This window comes from Typopeltis vanoorti, chromosome 4 (genome assembly GCF_054136105.1).
Source record: "Typopeltis vanoorti isolate ZY-2024b chromosome 4, IOZ_Tvanoo_1.0, whole genome shotgun sequence".
In the NCBI taxonomy this organism is placed as follows: domain Eukaryota; kingdom Metazoa; phylum Arthropoda; class Arachnida; order Uropygi; family Thelyphonidae; genus Typopeltis; species Typopeltis vanoorti.
In genome coordinates, this window is record NC_143552.1 from 15565414 (window position 1) to 15588696 (window position 23283).

Sequence of the window (23283 nt, forward strand, 5' to 3'; positions counted from 1 at the left end):
CACTGAACAACAATGCTAATGTGATGCAACCATGTGCATTTTTGCATATTGTCTTGCTACTTGTGAACCACATGTTATGTTGTACTCTCATCCTTACTATCCAGTGATGCAGTGCTTGCACTCATAGTGCTAACTTGACAGTGTTATGAGTGCCAGGTGTTTCTTAGTCACGCCAACCATAAGTTTTTTCCCTAAGTAAAAGCTGATACATGTTTGTTTGTATTCAAATTTAGTAGCTCATTAAAGACATTTTTCAAAGATGTGAAAAAGGTGAAATACATAAAATCTACAACTGACTTATCTAATGAGCATTTGCACTCAATTATAATGATTGTGAACACTAAAAAAAATAATAATAATCCTCTAATCTTATAAAAGAGATTTCCATACTTCCCACTAATTTTCCAAAAAGCTGTATGTACACAATTATATTCTGTATTTTGTTAACAGAAAACAAATTTACATTTTTTTTTATTATCTTATATAAAATTGATATTCTCAATTTTATCTCTTGACCTATGAGGCTTAAAATATTTACTATTCAAATCTTTAAAAATTAGATCATTGTTATATTCCTTTTTTTTTTTTTTTTTTTTTTTTTTTTTTTTTTTTTCCCAACCATTTGCCTTTGAGTGAAAATTTGATACTGGCACCATCTGTTTAGCCTAAACCCCTGCTAATTCTTTCTACAAGTTTCTCTTCCAAAATTTTTCAAAGTCCTTTCTCAAGTATGCTTACCTGAATCTTTACAACAACGCTCAGTAAGAAAATTCCTCTATAATTCTCACATTGAAAATTATTTCCCTTTTTTATAGATGGGTACTGTGAGTGCTAGCCCTCTGACGAGGCCTTCTGAATCATGCAGTGTAACCACGATAAAACTTTTATACATCCATATTTGTGCATTTCTGATTGAATATCATCTACTCCTATTACCTTTCCACATTTCAGGTTTTTGATGGCTTGTTCTATCTCAAGTATTGATATGTACTCCTGATTACTTTCCATGCAAATGTTTTCTACCATTTTGCCATCACTGTTTGTTTCATTTAGCAGCCTTCAAAATAATTATTCCAGTCATCTAAATATCTTTATCTTCAGTTTTCATGTCTTCTTCATCTCTGATTCCTTTTTCAGTACCTTTCATCTATTTCTAAGATTATGTATTTTTCAATGTCTTCAAGAATATTTTGCCATTCTCCAGATATTTATCTTGAGTGTTCATACCAAAGTCTTCCTATGAGTTTTTAGCTAGTTTTACACACTGCTTTGCTTTCTTACATTTTTCTCTTAGAGGCTTAGTTGCCAAGAACTTGTAATACATTTTTTTTTCCTTGACTGTCTCTTTACCCTCTTGAATCCATCATGGTTTATCTATTCTTGCAGATAATTGCATATGCCTCTCGCTGAATCATTGTTTTATTCAGAGTCAAGAGTCTCCTACTGAATCTCATGATTTCTTTTCTTCTTTTCCTGGAGATTTCCTTTGTTCTGTTTTCTGCAATTTCTTTTCTTTCAGGGAAATGGAATGCAGTGACTAGTATTTTTACCCTAAATTCATTATAGTGAATCTTCGTTATAACAAATGTTGCTATCATAGTTAATGTCTAGATAATGTTTAACACGTGTTAAAATAATTACTTTACTTAATAAAATAATATGAATATTACTTTCCTAAGATGTTAGGAAAGTAATATTTGACATTTCGACCTCTGTATTGAGGTCACCATCAGGAAAATATGTATAAGATACAAGCTAATGCCACTGCAAAGGTAAAATGAATGAACAGCTTATTAATCTTTTACCTAGCCTGACCTCTTGTGGGAATAATAAAAAAATAAAAAAATTAAATTAAATTAAATAAAAAACAGATAAATAGAAAATAAACACAATATTTTTTAAAAACAAATAAATTAAAAACACAAGTACATTAAACATTTCTAAAGTCCTCTCATATTGAAATTTTTTTCTTCGGGACTTGTTCCAGTTGCAGATGGGTCCTCCACATTCTTGGATTGATTATTCCATCACTTTTGTTCAGGTTTGGATAGTGTTTTAGCATTTCATAGGCTTCTCTGAATTTTTTCTCAAACCAGGTTTTGGTGCGGTGTAGGGATTTGTCCTTTCCAGCCATTAGGCCTGTTTTACCATAATATTAAGTAAAGTAATTATTTTAACATGTGTGTTGTATCTCCATAAATTCTTAACTATGAATGCTGACCACTGTGTAATCTTAAAAGAAACTATGTTGTTGGTCTCTAGGGTTCACTTTAATAATTGTCTACTTCATGAAATATTGATAAATTATTTGATTCAAACACAAAATATCAAAGTGAAAATTATTTCAGTTCGCATGCTAAAGGAAGAAGGAAATATGGTAATTTTATTTCCCCTTGTTTTCTCTTTCTCACTCTCTCTCTACACACACACACACTACGTTGACAAAAGTATTTGGTAGTGGTCAAAAAAATGCATTTTTATTACATTTCTAGTACCAAGTGGGAATCACTTTTGTCCTGAATGAATATAAATATACCCTTCGGGGAATGCTTTCACCCAATTTCTGATACATCGCAACATGAATATTCTTCCATAACTCATGCAAAGCTACTTCATTATGGATGCTGATGACAGCTGCTGTGGTCTGGAGTGAATTCAGCATTCTAATTTGTCCCAAAGATGTTCGATGAGGTAGGTCTGGACTCTGGGCTGGCAGGTCCAACACTTTCATTTTTTGTGGAAACCAGTCTTGGACATGCAGTGCAGAATGGCATGAAGCATTGTCATGCTGAAACAAGCAAGAGTCACTGCTGGAGTGTCTCCACAGATTCAAAGCATGTACTTGTCCATCCTAGACAACTTCATTCCGGACTCATCCACCAATGGACAAATCCCATCAAACTGAAATGCCTCCATACCATTACTGAGCCTCCATCAAAATTATTCTGAGATAGAGCACGTTGATCTCGGTCAATAAGTGTAGGTGACCTCCCAGGGCATTTTCTTGTTGTAGTAACACCATCAACTTTCCATCTGTGAATGATTAGCAGTGATGAATTTTGGTATACTGAGATGGGTAGCAATGTCACGGACAGAAAGACCATTGATGTGGCAATAAATCTACCATCCCACGTTTGATGTCTGTCAGTTCAGCTGAACGTGCTATCTTGACATCGAGTGCAGTGCAAAACATGCAGCACATCCCACCTTTTATACCTGACTTATGCAAGCACTCCCTGAATATGTGGTAGGATCCGAAATTTGCATGGCATATAAAGTGTCCAAATACTTTTTTCAACATATGATCACAGAAAATAAATATCAGGAAGGTTACATAATAAACATAGTACTGTAAAAGAAATCAGAGATTATAGAGATGACTTGAAAACTGGAGATAAAGATATGAAAAATTTCTAAATGAGAGAATCAATGAATGGTGGTAGAAAACATTCAAGAGAATTGCAATCATCACCATAATGCTAATTACATATATAGACCATTTGGTTTGTTCCAGTCTCATTATCCATCTAATATCCTCTTTTGAGATCTACCTGGCCTTCTCTTTCCAATTGGTTTATATTTTATTATTTGTTTAGGATATCAGGTGTTAACCATTCGGTTTACATGTTCTATCCAATTTTATTTGTAATTATTAAAATAAAGAGCCAAATGGCTTCAGTTCGACAATGCAAAATTATATAAGTAAAGTGGATATTAAATCCAGCATTATTTCAAAGCTGAACGTAGAAACTATGAAAGTTTCTTAAAGTAAGTTGACCACTTATATAATTTTGCATTGCCCAACTGAAGCCTTTTGGGTCTTTATATTTAGTAAATACTTTTATGTACCGACTGAGAGTTCCTTTACAAAAAATACATTTCTCTGACATTTCAAGTTCTTTAGTACTGAACAAGAGTTCATGCTCTCTTAAGGTTTCTGCCTGTCTCTGAGGAGAACCGACCATTTCAAAACAGCTGTCAGGCTAGAATCCGTATCAAAATGGACAAATAAAATGTTTTCATAGTTTCTATATTCAGCTTTGAAATAATGCTGGATTTAATATCCACTTTACTTATATGATTTTGTTTGTAATTGTTTAATTTTTTCTTCTATTTATTTTATTTTTAGTTCTTTTAAAATATCTTCATTCCTCTTTCTGTCTAATGTGTATATTTTGGAGTTATTTTCATGAATCTCATTTCACTTGTTTTAATTCTTTGTTTATTTGTTTGTTGCTCAAATTTTGCTGCCATTTAATAATGTGGGAACTGCTGAAGTTTTACGAGGGACATCCAGAAAGTAAGTTCCGTTTTTAAATATTTTCACTGCAGCGGTGCAATCACAATGGTGTTCACGTATGCTGAGTTTGTTGATTCCTTAGCAAGGCATTGGTGCCATTTTCAGACATTCTCGCAGTGCATACACTTCTTGTGTGTTTATAATGTCTAAGAAAATTGAATCGCCTGCCGCATGTGAAATTAGGTCAGTTATTCGGTTCTTGAATCCGAGGAACGTTAAAGCAGCTGAAATTCATTGTCAAATTATTGAGGTTTATGGAGAACAATTAGTGATTCAATGGTACAAAGATCACACATCTGTCCTTCCTTTTTGAGGAAGGACAGGTGTGTCATGACGGAGCGGGCGATCATCTTTAGTGACGTGACTGGCAATTTGGTGCGTTCAGTTGAAGAGAAGATTCGACAGAATAGGGGATTCACTATGATGTCACTCTTGCTGCAATTTCCAGAAGTTTCATGTTTGTGTCTTCATGAAATCGTGTGCCAAAGTTGCTTACAGAACAACACAAATTGAATCGGCTGGGCAGTGCATTGGAATTCTTGACATCCTACCATCATGGGATGCTTTCCTGAGCAGACTTGTCGCCAGGGACGAGACTTGAATGTCGCACACAACCCCTGAATCCAAACAACGGTCCATGGAGTGGCGTCACACCTCATCACCAGTCAAGACAAAATTGAAGACAATGGTTTCCAGTCGGAAAATCATGTGCACTGTGTTTTGGGAGAGACAAGGAATTTTGTTGGTAGATTTCTTGGGTCAAGGCTCCACAATCAATGCGGGTATGTACTGCCAAACCCTTAAGAAACTGCGTCGTGCGATCCAGAATACACAATGTGGCATGCTTACCAGAGGCATTGTTTTGGTTCATAATAACACCTGCCCACACATGGCCAGTGTACCACAACAACAACTTCTCGCCACCTTTGGCTGTGAACAATTCCATCATCCTCCATATAGTCCTGACCTTGCGCCAAGCAAATTTCACCTGTTCAAACATCTGAAATCTTTCCTTGGTGGCCGGTGGTTTCAAGACGACGAGGTCATAGAAGCAGTCAATACATGGTTTGCATCACAGGCGGCAACCTTCTACGACGAAGGTATACCATTGGTGCCCCATTATGATAAGTGCCTGAACAGTGGTGGAAATTATGTAGAAAAATAGTGAAAGATGTCTACTTTAATTTCCAATAAAGTGTTTTTTGTATGTTTTTGCTTCTCTGACAGCCCATCGGAACTTACTTTCTGGACGTCCCTCGTATATTTTCAAGCATATTTCTTTTTGTTCAATATTTGGATTGAGTGTTCTATTTATCAGGCCTATAATCTGTAAAAATTTTGAAGTTTTTATTTTTTTTATGTCTTTTTCTCCTTCATATAATATTTCACATCCAGGATAACTGAAGTATTTATCTGTTCTATTATTTTATTATTAATAACTATTTTACTTCTAACTGGAGTTTGTCCACAAAATACCATTGTTAAAGTTTTATATATGAATATTTTCATTCCAAACTGTTCTACTATAAGGTTTAAATTATATATTGCTCTATGTGAATTGTCTTCCTTATCTGATATTATTACCTGATCTTCTGCAAATAATAGTTTATTTATTTTGTTATTCTGAGAAATTTCTATACTTGGATTATTTTAAGGTGTTCCACTGTATTAATATTTCATTATAAATATTGAAGAGTGTTGGAGACAGGGGGCATCCTTGTCTTATGCCTTGGTTTATAGATTGTTTTTCAGTTTTTAATTTATTTTTATTTCATTATCTTTGTATATATTCAATATTGCATGTAGTAAGTGAAATATTAGATATATTTATAAGTAAAATATTAGATTACATTTATTCTTTGTAATATATCAAACAGTATATATCTTTTTACTTTGTCAAATGCTTTTCCATAATCTATAAACAAAAGATGAGTTCCTAAATTAAATGAACTTCTTTTTTCTATAAGTAGTTTTAAACTAAAAGCTGCATCCTTTCTAAATTCATTTTGACATGTTAATAATATTTTTACACTATATATGTTGTATCATAATTATTGAATACATATATTAGCATGTATTCAATAAACTAATACCTCTAATTAGCCGGTCTTGTTTTATCCCCATTTTAAATATAGGTATTACTATACTTGTATTCCATTCTATTGGTATTTGTCCATTTGTATATATTTTAATTAAAAATTTTAATAATCTCCGATTCTGATGAATTTTTTTTCCAGGAAATTTATGCAGTTCGGAGTTTCTTTCCATCTTCTCCTGCTGATTTATCATTTTCTTTTTTTATTTTGCTTAGGTTGTCCTTTAATTCTTTCACTGTTATTATATTTAACATTTTTGGTGTAATTTTTTCTTTTTTTTAGATGTTAGTATTATTTGTCCAGAGATCTGTAAAGTAATCCAAGAATTCTTTTAAATCTATTTCACAATTTATATTTGTAGTTTCTTTTATATCTGCATTCGCGTGTTTTAGTATTTTACACTCACTGGGTCTTAATTTGTATATATCACTTTCGAGATTATGATACAAATTTTTGCCAGCTCTCTCTTTCTGGTTCCTCTTTTGCTATTGCTTGTCTTTTTTTATATTCAATTTCATCTTGTTTTTTGCTACTTAACCATCTTTTAAAGGGCAGTTTTTTTTTTTTTTTTTTTTTTTTCAATTATTGTCTTTAATTGAAAAAGGTCCCATATATGTATTTTTTTATTTTTATGATGTTTTTGTGTGCTGCTGATGTAATAATTTTCCTGAGGAGTACATATCAATACTTGAGGTAGAAAAAACATAAAATGTGGAAAGACAAAGATAGCTGGAGTAGATAATATTCAACCAGAAATGCTAAAATTAGCCATATAAAAGTTTTACAATGGCTATAGTGCATAATTCAGGAGGCCTGGTTAGAGGATTCATTTCCAGATGATGGGAATAGTGCTCTCCTATCACCTATCTGTAAATGGAAAATTAAATAAAAGTGAATGTGAGAATTGACAGAGTTATTTTCCTGAGTTTTTCTGATAAGATTTATGCAAGCACATTTGGGAAAAGACTAAGAAAAATTGAGGTAGAAACTTTGAGAAGAAGACGACGACCTTGGATTCGGACCAAATAGGGATTGGTGGATTCACATTTTCACTTAACAACAAAAGGTTGGGAAATCATGGGGATACAAGCTGCCATGAGAAAAGCATAAAACAGGGCATTATATCATCATCATCAAATTCCTGACATATACCCTCAAGGGGTGTCAGAAATTTTGATAGTACATGAAGAACTTGCATCATTACTAACTTCCTATCAACAATTTTCCTCCAATTATCAGATAATATATTTCTATCTTCTAAGGCACTTTTTACTGTATCAGTCCACCTATATCTTGGTCTTCCTCTGGGTCGTTTTCCTGCCAACCTGGCAGAGAACACTTGTTTTGCTAATCTTTCCTCCCATTCTATTTAAGTGGCCATACCACCTGAGATTACCTCTGCTAACACATTCTTTGATGCTAACAATGTCAAGTTCTTTCCTAATATCCTCATTTTTAATATGATATTGCCATTGATGCCATCTGTTCACACCCCTAATCTTTCTCTGGACTCTCATATCTGCTGTCTCTAGTCTTTGGTCAAGTGCTTTATTTCTAACCCAACTCTCAGATCCATAAGTTAAAATTGGTTTGAACACTGTCTTGTATACTGCTACAACAGTTATTCAGTGTAGTCAGGGAATCTTGCAGACTTGTACTGGATTTGTTTAAAAGTATAACATCATTCTGCATAAAGTAAAGAGCTGAGATCCAATTTTGATATCAAGTTTAATACTGCTTTCCTTCATAATGGGATCCATATAGATAATGAATAACAGAGGGGATAATGAAAACATCCTTGTCTGACACCAGATTTAATATCAAACCATCTTCCTATACTTCCTTCAATTTTAACTGCTGACTTAAATAAAGTCGGCACTTAAATAAAGACTAAGTATTGTTTAATAGAATGCCCCATTCATAACATATAACTGCAGCATTTTGAATAGCTTTTCTCTTGGACTATCTCTTGATAGTTTCCTTGTACAAAGTTTAAAAAAAGGAGGATTTCAGTAAACATATGATATCTTAGTATTAAGTGTAGTAGAAAGCCTCCTTTTTATAAGCTAGTTTTTACTAGTACTGTTAAATTTTTAAATAGTGGTATTTAGGCATATATATGAGGATCATTTAAGTTCTACACACCACACATGCTTGGCTAGTGGGATGATGTGATTGTGAGAAAGATGGACATGGAAAATTTTTGTTCCCTAGAAATATTTGTTTCAGGAAATAAAACTTAACAGAAAAAAAGGAATGTGACTCTAGTTGGATATGGCACACTGAGCATTTGTACATCAAAATTGAAACCTTGCTACTAGAACCTTGCATGAAAAATACCCAACTCAGATTCCCAGTGCTTTATTTAAAGTATATGGAGATGTGCAGTGGATTGTATCATCATGCCATGGTGAATATTTCACTTCCATGAAGTTTGGACAAGAATTAAAGATGATCGAAGAAGTGGCAAGCTGCAAACATTCGCATGTGACATATTGATGGTTCTCAACAACCTGCTGGAAAACAAGATCAAAATTGAAATCTCAAATGAAGCAAACATCTCTAATTTAAAATTTTTGCTAAACTTTGAAGAAGAGAATAATTGCCTCCATGCGAGTCCACACCAATTGATAGAAGAACATTTAGTAGCTGTAAGAGCATGCAGAACTGCTGCATCATTGAGATTGAAATCAAACAGTTTTTCAATGGAATTTTAGCAATAAATGAAACATGAATGCAAAATTTTAAAGATCTGAAAATGTTTAGTCCTCATGCTAAAAACATTCAACCTCTCCTTGTCCAAAATGAATTGCTAATGACAAACAGTGCCTGCTTGGTCAACTGTGACATCAGCATACTACAGGATGTTTCTGCAAAAATTCCCAGCAGAACACCTGACGTGTGAACAAGAACCCTTATTTTGCATGAGAGTGCAAGGCTACATATTTTGCATATCTTATGGATGTCAAATGTTTTCTCATATGTGTGCAATACTGAATGAATCCTCCAGATTTCAAGCTGCTTACTCAGTTGAAAGAAGCACTCTGTGGAGGAATTCTTCATACTTGTGAAGCAACTCCACCTAACCCTCAACAAAAATGGTTTGTTGACAAAACCCAAATGTTTAGTAGCAGTAATAAGGAGGAATAAAGAATATATTGAATGCCTGTAAATATTTTTTGTTAGCTAAATGTTTAGTTTAAGTGCAAGTACACTTTGCAGAACTTTTGAAATGATCCTAATATTTACGCACTTACTAACTTACTAATACTGTTAAATTTTAAATAGTAATAACTACGCTTATATTAATAACAACAACAACACAGAATCTTTAAATTTGCATATCTCTTATATAATGTTTAATTATATTGCACAAATTTTACCATTCCAATTTTTCCACTGGCTTTATTAACAGCTAATGATGCTATATCTAATTTGAAGAAAACTTCTTCAATACCCTCAGTCCCAATTAGATGTCGAGGATTGATTAAACCATTAAATGATTCAGGTATGTTAAAAGAAATAATTTTGTAAAAATGTGTTTTAAAGCATATGCTTTTAAAAGAATAGTAATAAATGCAGAAAATTGTTTGGAAGGTTAATTTAAGTTATGATTATTCTAATTTGTTTGTGGTCGTCCCTTTTTTTTTTTTTTTTTTTTCCTCTTTAATACTCCATACATGAGAGGTCACAAGAACAATAAAGTGCTGTGAGTGAGCAAGTGGTTAAGGAGAAAGTAGGAATCAGTTAAGTTTCTTGAAAAGCTGTATTCATTGGGAAAAATATTGTAGGGAAAGTTATTCCAAAGAACAGAGTCAAATCAGTTTAAGGATGAAGGAGAAGTTGGCTTCAGTATGTTTGGAATTGAGCTGTTACAAATGTCTGCTTGTGTTCTTGCATACTTAGAGAAAAGCAGAGAGTGATCTGTTCTTTTCTGTGTGTGTGTGTGTGTGTACTACCAAGAATTCTTAGGACAAATTTGAGATTTATAAAGGTTGTTGATAGCATTGAAATTATCTGAATTATGTTCACTTCTCCAGAGAATGGTGAGGAGATCAACATATAAGACATTGGTTATGGAAGATTTTGGATCGCCCAGAATTAAGGATGGGACAAACTGTTATAATAGCAACTGTAAACTCATTTTCCATAGAAGCTTATATTTCTAGCATAGCACACATTTGTCAAATGTGTGCAAGGAATGTAAGTTTTCTATCAGAGAAAAAGTGTAAGAACGTTGAATATTCTTCGCACTCTTATCCTCTACAGCGTGTTTCCGAAATTTTTAGTACTTTAGTGACACTGGCATACTTCTCTCAGGCAAAGGTAGTTCAGGAGAGAGGTATTTATTTTTTAACATTTGCATTATAATAAATTACAAAACGTGAAACATTTTTTAAATCATTAAGTATGTTTTGTTATGAATGTTTATGAATGCAATATACACACAGTAGAAACAAAAATTATGAAATTTGAAATTTCATTAATAATAAAAAACAAAAGTTTATTTGTTTTTTATTATTAATTTTTATTATTATTAAAAGTTTTTTTGTTTTAAAAAAAGACAAAATTGTTTCTATTTGGAAGAAGTTAGATTGGTGAAATCTTTTTCTTTATTTGTTATTTTTAGCTGTAGATGAGGCTCCACATCAAGAAGACCGTGTAACACAAATACAATTTAACGTGTGTAGTTGCACATATATGTAGTCATACAATTGCTGAGGACAACTACAGATACAAATGCATCCAAAATTTAGCATAGATTTCCAGCCACGTGGTCAAGCCATACAGTTGGAATACAATCATGCTGCCAACCAGATGTGGTCCTAACAGAGGGTAGTCAGTACATGTCAAGAGACAGATTTTGTTTAAAGCTTCTTTTGGATTATAGGATAGTACTGATCTGCAAAAATACAACAACAAAATTTTTTTTTTTAATTGTTTTTAAAAAATAAAAAAAATTTGTTAAAAATGGGATAATTGATTAAAATTTTTAAAAAAGTGCCTCGTATCCATAAAGATCCTTTGCATACTTCTGGGAGTGGGTAGCATATCTTATCTCCAAGCAACAGGCTGAGGATTCAAATCCTGCCAAGAACATTGATGTTTGTGATTGTCTTTTCGGTAGGAGATGAATATTCATCACTCGATGTGAGACCACTGCCCTGTGTATAGGAGACCTGAAAAAGTTCTATATTTGGTCTCTAGAATAGGATTTTTAAACTGTCAAAAATAAAAATTAGAAAAGTTGGGGCAGGGATATATATATATATATATATATATAAAAGATAAAGTAAGACTAAGACTCTGAAAACTTCCAAGTTTTCGAAAGCTTCAGTATAGACGAAGCCCTTTGGTCAGAAAGACAAGTTTGATTCCTGTCCATGACATGAGGAACCTTTATCTGTTCTCTTTCGACTAAAGGTGAGTTAGCCGGTCTCATACAGAGGCAGGGGTTTTTTCATCCAGAAACTCGGGGTTTTCGTTCCCCAGAACATGCAAACCGGCCCTGTGAACACACATGGATTACAGTCATGAATACATCCCAACCATATGCTGGTCCCAAGCCTGGATAAAATTGGAGGGTTGGAGAAAGTAATGGTGAACTACCCTGTAAAAATCTCACCAGGAATACTTTGTGGGCAATGGCTACAAAGTCACCTATGGTCGGAAACGACTGAAAGGGAAAACCAGGTCAGGACTTATGGGTGTGAGACTTGTCCTCACATCCATAGCCTTTTCTATCTATAGCAGCTATCCTTTTCTTAACCTCACGGTTAAAAAAAGTATAGCTGCTTTTGAGATGTGGTGTTACAGAAGGCTGTTGAAGATATCATATACTGAAAGGCATACAAATGAATGGGCATTAGAAAAGATCAGTAGATCTTTAAGGCTCCTAAAGGATATCTTCAGAGTTGAAGTCTCCAGAAAAGCACACAACAGGACTAAATGGCAAGGCTTGGTGTGGTACGTCACTGAGCATCAGAGTGACCATACGGCATCTGTGGATGCCCAATGAACATATGATGATTATATTAAATTAAATGGCAAGTCATTCTGGCTGGAAGAAGTAATAACAAATAAATTGTATGAAGTTAAGTATGGCAGTCTAATCTGTGTAGAAACAGAAGAGAGGGAGTTGAACATAAATCAGTCATCTTAGACATTCTTATCTGTTGAGGACTGATGACTCACCTATACGTGAGTAATGTTACAGCACTTATCTTACTATGTGTCATGTTCTGGTGGAGTGCCAGCATTCCACTCTAGAGAGGGATGCAATTTTCACTCATTGACTAAACCATTATACACCCAGTCAGATCTTATCAGATTTGGAGAAATTGCATGAAATTTTTAATGTTTTAAAAATAATGAATTTATACATATACAAACAACATTGCTATCTTTTTTAAGTTTGTTTTCCTCTACATAATAGCTGATTTGCTAATTTAGCAATTTAATTTTATCTTTTTTAAGTTTGTTTTCCTCTACATAATAGCTGATTTGCTAATTTAGCAATTTAATTTTTTCTGTCTTATCTATTGCTTGTAGGGGCAGTATGACCCTTGCTGTTCTTGTGCCAACTTACCAGTCATCTTTAGTACTGCATGTTTATGCCATTGGAATTGTAGCCTTTAGAGAAGGTTTGGCTGATATGGTGTTAAGTCAGCTCTGAAAGATATCTAGTTATAATGGAGATTGAACTGTTAGCTAGGGTTTTTTCTTATAATACCATATTATTGGGAGGGGAGATATAATAAAGTTTGTGAATAGCTGGATTTTTTTTTTTTTTTTTTTTTTTCCGGTTTTCTGTACACTATTATTAATGTATCTAGATAAGAGGCTAGACTACTGGCATTTTCTTTTTCTATAGTAAATTGAATTCAGGGGTGTTGACAGTTGAGGTGTCCTCGAAGGAATGTGTCTAATGTGTTTGAGCTGTATGGCCAAATAGAAACACATCATCAGTATATCTTGACCAGAATAAATGTTTACCTGTGTCAGGAGCATGTTTTTCAAAATGTTTCATTTGTAGAAGTTGGCAAATGAATGCAAGAAGGGAAAACTCAGAGCAGTAATGTCTGTATTTATACTCTGTTTTCCAAGTGAAAGTAGCAATTTTGCCATCATGAATAGGTGTTACTGAGGGAGAATATCAGTGAAGAGAGAAAAGGCAAAGCTGACCAAGATATCAGTTGTTTAAAATTATATTTTGGGTCAACTTCAAATGGATAGAATTTTATTTAAGAAAAGGTATGACCAGTGGGGAGCAGGTAAATAATTTTGTCAAATTACTAATGATGGTTAATATCTTAGTAATGGTTATGTGAAACACCCGAATACATAGGAAACAGTGTGTCTCAGATCTTCTCAACAGCATTCATACATTATTGAGGATACATTAGTTTTTATTGTATCCGAGTAATGTATCCATGGTAATATTTGTAGAGTACTTGCAAACCTGATTACCGGCTTAGCATGACTTACCATGTTTACTGTTTTGGCATAATTTTTCCACTTTATTTGTTTGGCCTCAAATTCAATATTAGCAGAAATTTTTCTTGAAGTTAGTTTCTATTAGATCTACAGCTTAGGAAGAAGTCAGTGAACACCTCCATGGGCAAGTTGCATTATGCCATGTAACAAGTCGTGTTTGTAGCTAGTATAAATTAGAGGAATATGATGCTCCTGAGTCAGTACAACTGGTTCTGGGTGAAATGGCTACGCGAAGGGAACTAATGGAGTTTGAAAGTGGTATTGTGATAGGCTTTCACTTTCCTTACTTTCATTGTGATACAGTATCACAATCTGTAATATCATAGTGAGATGGAAGCTCAGGAAATCAACTGTAAGTGCTGCTTGCAGTGGACGACCCACCATACTCACCAAACATGACTATAGAGTGCTAGAAAGGATAATATGTAAAAACCGCCATTCATTGGCCGACACATTGCATACAAAGTTCTGAGCGTCGACTGGAACGTGAATGTGTTCAGAGACATTCACAACATGGGTTTCCATGGTAGGATTGCAATATACAAGTCTCACATTACTGGAACTAATGTGCATGCATCTTCAGTGGTGCAAGGAACTTGTACAGTGGGATGTGGAAGCTTGGAGAACTATATTATGGAGTGACAAATCACTCTACATCCTCTACAGAACAGATTGATGGATGTGGATGTGCTGGATTCCCAGTGACCATATCTTACCACAGTGTGTAATCCCAACTATGGAATTTGGAGGTGACAGTGTGATGGTTGGGTCCTATTTTCCTGGTTTGGCCTCAGACCTCTGAACTGCCATGAACATTGAACTCTGAGAGATATCTGGGCAGTGCAATGCTTCCTACTTTGTGGTATTTCTACGGAACTGACTGTTGTCTCTTTCAGCAACACAGTGCACTGTCATAAGGCTGCTGCTGTAACTGTGTGGTTTGTGGACATGAATATCTGTGGGATGAACCAAAGTGTTGGATGAGATGAAGGGACATCTGCCCTACAACAATCCAGGACCTCATTACATGCCTACAGGAAGAATGGTCTAAATTCTCATTGAACACCATTGTATGCTTGCAGAAATTATGCCCTATAGGATTGCTGCATCACAGCAAAAGGATGTCTTGCATCTTATTAAGATGGGTGCTATGGCTGTTTGTTCCTCACACTATTGTGTCCATTAATTTGTTAAAGATACCAAGTAATTTTATAACCTAGGTTTTAATCCTTTTTTCCCAAGTGAAACAAACAGACCAATAAATCAAGTTTGCACCTGAACGTAGTTCAAGTCTGAGGCAACTGGTGGTAAAGGTGGAGCAAGTTCCAATCACTTTCCTTAGTATTTCCCCCTAATGCAAAGCACATCCCCTTGTGGAGATGTATGATGCTATGCATTAAAGGCAAGGGCCACTACCCAGACCGGTTTCGACCTCTATTGAGGTCTCGTCAGTGGGAGCCAGACCCATAAATGCCAAGGGTGAAGTGATGCAGAGCTTATAGGTTTTACCTAAACAAGTTTTGCACAAGGTGCTTTGACCTTATTAAATAAAAATCTCTATGTCTGTTAATTTCTTTCCAAGCAGTGTATATTGGTCTCACATCAATGAAATTAATGATTAACCTTTACACTAAAAAAATTAGAATTTTTCACTGAGAAATCAGAATTCACCCAAACTCTCCTTGCTTACTTATTTTCTTTTATAATTTAAATTAAAGAATAACATGCAGAACTTTAGGCTATTTGATTTAAAATCAAGCTGATCAAAAATTGCATCACGTATAAATAGGTTTCATTGAAAATCTATGAGCCTCCGTAGCTCAGTCAGTATAGACCGCTGCTCTTTGGTCAGAAAGACCTTGGTTCGATTCCCGTCCATGATGTGAGGGACCTTATCTGGTCTCTTTCAACTAAAGGTGAATTAGCTGGTCTCATACATAGGTAGAGGGTTCCCCCCACCCGGAAGCTTGGGTTTTTCATCCGTCAGAACAGCCAAACCTGTCCCGTGAACATACATGGATCTACAGTCAAGAATACTTGCCCTTAAGGGGATGCAGCAAAGGAGTGATGAGCCTGCTGCATTAATTTGTCATAAGCCCCCTCATTAGAGGAGAGGACGCAACCTGTCTTAAGGGATGGGTGAATAGGATAGGATAGGATTAAAAATCTTGCTCAGTATTTTTGTATTATACTGAATATTCTGTATTACCTCCATCATCCTTTCAAAATTGAGCCATTCTATGTATGGAAGTTTTAAAAAATTTATGTTATGCAGTCAGCTGAAAATTTGCTCTATTTTTACTTTGTATAGGGTCTGAGAACTTAGACCCTATACAGAAAAGCTTTCTCTACCACATTCAGAACTACTCACATGTCTGCCAGCTTCTCCCATATTCTTATTCTATTTTATTATACATTGGAGACTTCATTTTGAGCTGATTGGTCTGACTGACTTGCTTTCCTGATGATTTCATATACTTTTCATTGTGATCTACAGGCAACCAACCATCCTCTATTCTATGTGCACCAATATAGAAATTTTCAGTTAGCAGATGTAAATAGAAAAGCGCTTGCAATACATTAGCTCTATTCATAAAAGATGTCACTATATACCTGCAAAATTCAAACACATAAAATTTCTTTCAATGGATTTTTTTAATATAAAAAATGAACTCAAGAATACTCAATTTCAATAAGGACACCATTTTAAACTGCTTGTGATAACTTAAGCTTAGCAGTGAAAAGGTTAAACGTCCTGATTTAAAAAAGAATAATAATTATTGTACAGGGTAATCAAAATTAAAGTATCCCTGTTAAAGGCCTTGTGGAGCACTATTCAGTGATACATATGCTGAAATACATTGTGCATCATGCAAAAGCAATATCTGAGGGGGGAAAGGAGTACTTCTGTAAACCTGTATACAGGAGAAAGAGAGTAAGTGATAAGTCAGACCCTTGAAGCCCTCCAGATTTGGGTGAATCTCGAAGTGAGGAAGCCATCTAAAATGACCCAGTTATAGAGGGTAGCAGGAAGACCAAAGGATAGCAATTTGCTTTGCAGTCCTCGATGCCACACATGGTCAAAAGTTTTGGAAATATCAAGGGTGATAGCACAAGTTTCTCTGAACCTTACATGTCCAGTGTTGGTGATATAAGCTACAAAGTCAGCTGTAGATCTTGAATGGCAGAATCCATAGTGGTGGATCTCTGAGTAGTGGAAGAGTTGGTTATTGATGACTTTCTGCATTATTTCGCGGAAAACAGGGGTGATGGCAATTGGTCAGTAGTTTGATATCTCTTTTGTCCTTTTTTTGGAATAGGATGAATATGAGATTGCTTCCATGTATTGGGATAAGTACCAGATATGTATAATAAATTATAGAGCTGATGCAGGATGGGTGTTAGCTTTGGAGCACAATGTTTGAGAACAATTGCAGAGATGCCATTAGGACCCAAAGACTTTTTAGTATCCAAGTTATTTAGTAGTTTTCTTATGTATTTTTATTGAAAAACTATAGAAGGCATACGGTGCTTGCATTCTGGTATGGTAGGATTTGATTTCTCTTGATTGTCTATGCAAGAGTTCGTGGAGTAGAGTGATTCCAGGAGGTCAATTTTATCTTTGAGTGAATTTACATTGCAGTTCTGCTGAACTGCAAAATTTGTGGCATACTTGAGTCACTACACTACTTAGGCACTGTTTTAGGAAATGTTTTGATAATTCACATTTTTCAGCATTTTTATAAAGTAGTTAGCTCAATTTAACATGAAATTCTGAGATGATATTCAAAAACTACTGTTGAAGCCAAGCTGAAAAGTTAAAAACCTTTTTTTTTTTTAAAAGAGAATTTGATATGTATATATGATTTAACCAGGTTTGACTCGTAGACCTTTATTCATTAAAAAAAGAAAAAATGCTGCCTCTAAGCCAAACCTGGTTAATCATTTATAGATGATATAACTATTTTAAATGTATAAATGTTTTGAATATTAACAAACAAGATATTGATTTTTCGATTTTTCAGCTCCACTGAAAGGAATTCCTAGCAGATTATTACCAGGTGGATTTAAATCACCTCCCAGTAGTTTAAGTAGATTCACTTCAGCACCTCAGCAAAATAGACCTTTGGCACGACCACCAGCTGGAAGAAAAGATGGTGGAATTAAAGTTAGTGCTTTACAAATATCTGGTTTATATATGTGTGTATATGTATATGTGTGCAGGTGCAAAGTTAGAAGTTACACTTCTAACTTTGTAAGTTTAACTTGTGTTTTTCATGTTCATATGGATTAATATTAACACTCAACAAGAAAAATGTAGACTGAGTTAAATAGAGTGATGCCCAGTTTGACCCAGGCTTGCAGTCTTAGTTTTGCCATTATCATAGTCATATCACCATTGACACTTTATAAAGTATGGTATCCCTTATCCATTTAACTTTGGAGATGATTTCTAAAGTTGAATAAACATTCTACAGGGAAATAAGGCTTCTTTTTTTTTTCCATCTTTTCACTTTTTCCAAAGTGACAAGATAAATTAAAATGATCCAAAAACTTGCATTAGGGAAAGCGCAAAGAAAATTATTAGTCCTTAACTCATTACTGTATGTTTTTCTGCTATTTTTGTACCTAGATGAAGTGGCAGGATCACTTAGGGTCAAAGCCAAATAACTGACAGCAGACTTCCACATTAGCTTTAAAGAATGCACAGAACTGACTGGGGTTTCTAACCTAATGTCGAATCCTCAACTTCACATTAGTTGGTGTGCCTCATTAGTAGGTATCTGTTGGGTACTAAATGAATGAGGATGGGCTGCAATTTGAGACTTAGCAGACCAAATTGTACTCTGTATTAGCTTAAACCACAAATCATATAATGGTACAACATGGTAAGATTTCGTGTTGGCTGGAACACCACCTGGTTAAACAAAAACTGCAATTTTTATCAGTGAACCAAGATGAACAGTGGAATGACAGCCACTGGAAAAAACTACAACTCAGGATCTAAGAAGAAGTGAAGATAGAAACCATTAATATCAGGAGTAATAATGGAAAGGAAATTGACACCTTCAAAAGAATTGGAAAGCTATTGCATGAACATGTCTTTACTGATATAAAGAAGATAAAATAGGTAGATCTTACTAAATAATAAGTATAAGATCTTATAGTCCGACAATGGCAATCAAGAAAAAGAAGGAGTAGTGAAAGCCTTCGACACCAAACGAGAAGGTAAACTTCTTGATTGGAAGGCAGTTTCTAGTAGAGTTATTGGGAAAACTTCGAAATGGAGAAATGTACAATGAAACTTATCTCTGCATGATCCATAGAATTCTCCACTTCTTTCTCAGGAGAAAGAAGCAGAGAATTTTTTGAGTCATTACAACATGCAGCTGATATAAAGAAAATGGAAAAGCGGTCCTTGGTGGAGATCTAAACAGCACAGTAGGAAATGAATCCCATCAGGCATATAGGAATGTTTGGGTAAAATTTAGAGAAAAGGGTAAAGCTAATAATAATAGTAAGTATCTGCTGGATTTTCATTACTAACACCATGTTCCAAAGATGCAAGAAATAAGAAAAGCCTCATTGACTATGTTATTGTTCATAGTGATATCTTCATACTGGTTCAGGATACAAGTGTGTACACAGAATTTGAAATTGGAATTGACATGGCAGATACAAGATATTAAATAAGCAGTAGTCCTGAAAAAAAAAGAAAGCATAACAAAAGTTCCTAGTAAATCCGATATCCTAAAGGAATACAGAGAACAATGTAAGAAACGTTAGAGCTCTGTGTAACAGTAGCTAAACAAAATTCATGGGTAGGCTTCAATAAGAATATGGATGATAAATATCAGGAAGGTAGCAAAATATTCTGAAACCTATTGAAAAAGCTTAGAAATGCAGGAATGAGTACTGTTAATAGGAATCAAAGATGATAAAAGTCATATGAAAACTGAAGATAATGCTATCCTAGATCTCAATTAATCATCATCATCAAATTCCTGACATGTACCCTCAAGGGTTGTACAGGATATGATAGTACTACATGAAAAATTTACATCATTACTAACTTCCTATCTACAATTTTCCTCCAAATCAGTCTGTTACTTGTCAAGACTCCAACATTATCAGATCTTATATTTCTATCATCTAAGGCACTTTGTACCATATCAATCCACCTATATCTTGGTCTTACTCTGGGTCGTTTTCCTGCCAACCTGGCAGAGAACACTTGTTTTGCTAATCTTTCCTCACCCATTCTGTTTAAGTGACCATACCACCTGAGCTTAGCTCTGCTAATGCATTCCTGGATGCTGACAATATCAAGTTCTTTTCTAATATCCTCGTTTTTAATATGATATTGCCATTGATGCCATCTGTTCACGACTCTGATCTTTCTCAGGACTCTCATATCTGCGGTCTCTAGTCTTTGGTCAAATGTTTTACTTCTGACCCAGCTCTCAGATCCATAAGTTAAAACTGGTTTGAATACTGTCTTGTATACTTGTATAATTTAGTGTTCCGACTGATTTCTCTCTTATTCCATATGAATTTATTCAGTTGACTGTCTATCATACCAGCTTTGTTGATTCTGGTGTCTATTTCCATATTTAATTTACCATCTTCAGTAAAAATCGTGCCTAAGTTACTGAAATTTTACTTGTTCCACAGGTTCCCCGTTGACAACACAGTTGACATTTTCAACAATATTTTCATTGTCTTTGTCTATTTTCATTTCATTACCTATTTTCATTGTCTTTATCTTTTTAATGCTGACCTTCGTATCATATCTATTACAACAGTTATTCAATTTAGTCAGGGAATCTTACAAATTTGTAGCGGATTTATTTAGAAGTATAACATCGTCTGCATAAAGCAAAGAGCTGACATTAACATCTCCAATTCTGATATCATGTTTAATACTACTTTCATTCATAATGTGATCCATATAGATAATGAATAACAGAGAGGATAATGTACTTCCTTGTCTCACACCAGATTTAACATTAAACCATCTTCCTGTACTTCCTTCAATTCTAACTGCTGACTTACAACTCAAATAAAGACTAAGTATTGCTTGATGTAATGCCCCATTGACACCATATATAACTGTAGCATATAGAATAGCTTCTCTCTTGGCACCTTGTCATATGCCTTTTCCAGATCGACAAAACATAAATACAGATCTTTGTTATATTCCCATGCTTTCTCAACTATTTGTCGTAAAGTGAAGATCTGATCCTGACAACCTCTATTTGGCCTAAATCTAGCTTGTTCTTCACCAAGCTTTTCTTCCACAATTCTTCTCAACCGTTTCTCAAGTATATTTGCATAGATCTTGCCAGGAACACTCAGTAGGGAAATACCTATGTAATTCTCACATTCAGTTTTATTTCCCTTTTTATATATGGGTACTATTAGAGCTCTACTCCAATCATCGGGAATTCGTCCCTCTGTCCAGGCTTTCTGAACTATGCAGTGCAGCCACTGTAAGACTTTTATACCACCATACTTCAGCATTTTTGGTCGAATATCATCTACTCCTGCTGCCTTTCCATATTTCAACCTTTGATGGCTTTTCCTACTTCAAATATGGATATGTATTCCTGACTGCATGTCTGGCCAGTGTTTTTTATCACTGTGCTGTCATCACTGTTTGTTTCATTTAGCAATTTTTTTGAAGTAATACTCCATACTTCAAGGATATCTTTTTCTCCCGTTTTCATTTCACCTTTATCATCTCTAACTCCTTTTACAGCACTCTTTCCTCCAGAATATTTTGCCACCTTCTTGATATTTGTTTCCTATGGTCTTGCCAAAGTCCTCCCATGACTTTTGTTTAGCTGGTTTTACACAGTGTTTCGCTTTCTTACATTTGTCTCTATATTCTCTAAGAGCAAAAGCTGACTTATTTGAGAGGAACTTTTCATATGCTTTCTTCTTTTCTTTCATCGCATCGTTAACTTCCTGTGTCCACCATGGAATTCTGATTTTTCTATCCTTGCAGACAACCTCACCACATGCCTCTCTGGCTGAATCAATCAGGGATTTCTTTAAGGCTTGCCACTGAATCTCCAAGGTTTGGTTCCTGTTCTCAAACTCTTTCATTTTTTCTTCAGTAATCTTTGTGTATTTTAGTCTACAGTTCACATCTGAGAGCTGCTCAATTTATTTGCTTTAAAACTTTCTTATTTGTTATTCTTTTCAATATGAAATTCAATTTTATCCTGCTCTAGACTAAATAGTGATCGCTTCCAATTTCAAATCCTCTGTACACTAGTATCCTGCACCAGGGAGAAAACATCACTATCAACAATAACATAGTCAATGAGACTTTTCTTATTCCTTGCATCTTCTCTCCAAATGTGCACATTTGGAGGTCATAAAAATGTGCGCAAATGTGAATTTGTGCACATTTTTATGTTGGAACATGGTGTTAGTAATAACCAGTCCATGTTCTGAGGACTGGTTATTACTAACAGAAATCCAACAGGTATTTGCCATTATTATTAGCTTTGCTCTTTTCTCCAAATTTTCCCAAAATATTTTTGTATGTCTGACAATCATTTCCTACTCTGCTATTTAGATCCCCAACAAGGACCAACTTTTCCTTTTTCATTGTGTCAGTTGCTTTTTCTAAAGCATCAAAAAATTCCTCCACTTCTACCTTAGTAGAACCTTCTGTGGGACCTTGGGCACAAAGAAATCTCATTGTCCAATTCCCCATTCTGATATTTGCCCACATCACTCTACTTGAGACCGCCTGCCATTCAAGAAGATTAGCCTCGTATTTTGTGTTGAATACTATGGCTACTCCTTCTTTTCCTTGATTGTCATTTCCTGAATATAACATTTTGTATTTTTTGCTCAGAAAGATCTCGCCAGTTTTTGTCTTTTTTGTTTTAGTCACCCCTATTATGTCGATCTGGTACTTATCTTCAGCTAGCTCCATTTTTTTGCCATTCAGTACCGATCTTTAACTCTGGTGATGTTGAGTTGGGGTGTGCTTTCAGATTTGTTCCAGTAGCTGACTTTTCGCTGTTCGTCCTGGTTCCCTGGCGAAAACAACAGGGGCCTTGTTTAACCGGGCGACGCCCCAGCTGGCATGAAATTTTGTCTTGTTGTACCATCATTTTCTATATTGGTTTAAGCCAATAAGAATACAATTTGTTCGGTTAAATCCCAAATCGCCAGCCCATCCTTGTTCGTTCAGTATCCAGGTAGATACCCAACAGGGTGTACCACAAGAAGGTGAGGATTGGACATTAGGTCAGAAGCCCTGTTCGGTTCTCCGCATTCCTTTAAAGGCTATGTGGAGGTCTCCTCTCAGTTATACAGCTTTGACCCTTAAGCACCCCTGTCTCAATTAATTACTTTGAAATACTA

General features: G+C 34.8%; 1 protein-coding gene across 3 annotated transcripts in view; it reads left to right on the forward strand.

Annotated features, from left to right (window-relative positions):
• Positions 1-23283, forward strand: part of Nelf-A (Negative elongation factor A) — a 165316-nt gene that overhangs the window by 49735 nt on the left and 92298 nt on the right. For all 3 annotated transcript variants that reach the window (XM_090391011.1, XM_090391013.1, XM_090391014.1), the window contains exons 4-5: positions 9812-9904; positions 17919-18061. In XM_090391011.1, coding sequence (XP_090247137.1) covers positions 9812-9904; positions 17919-18061 — 236 coding nt within the window. The remainder of the gene's footprint in view (positions 1-9811; positions 9905-17918; positions 18062-23283) is intronic.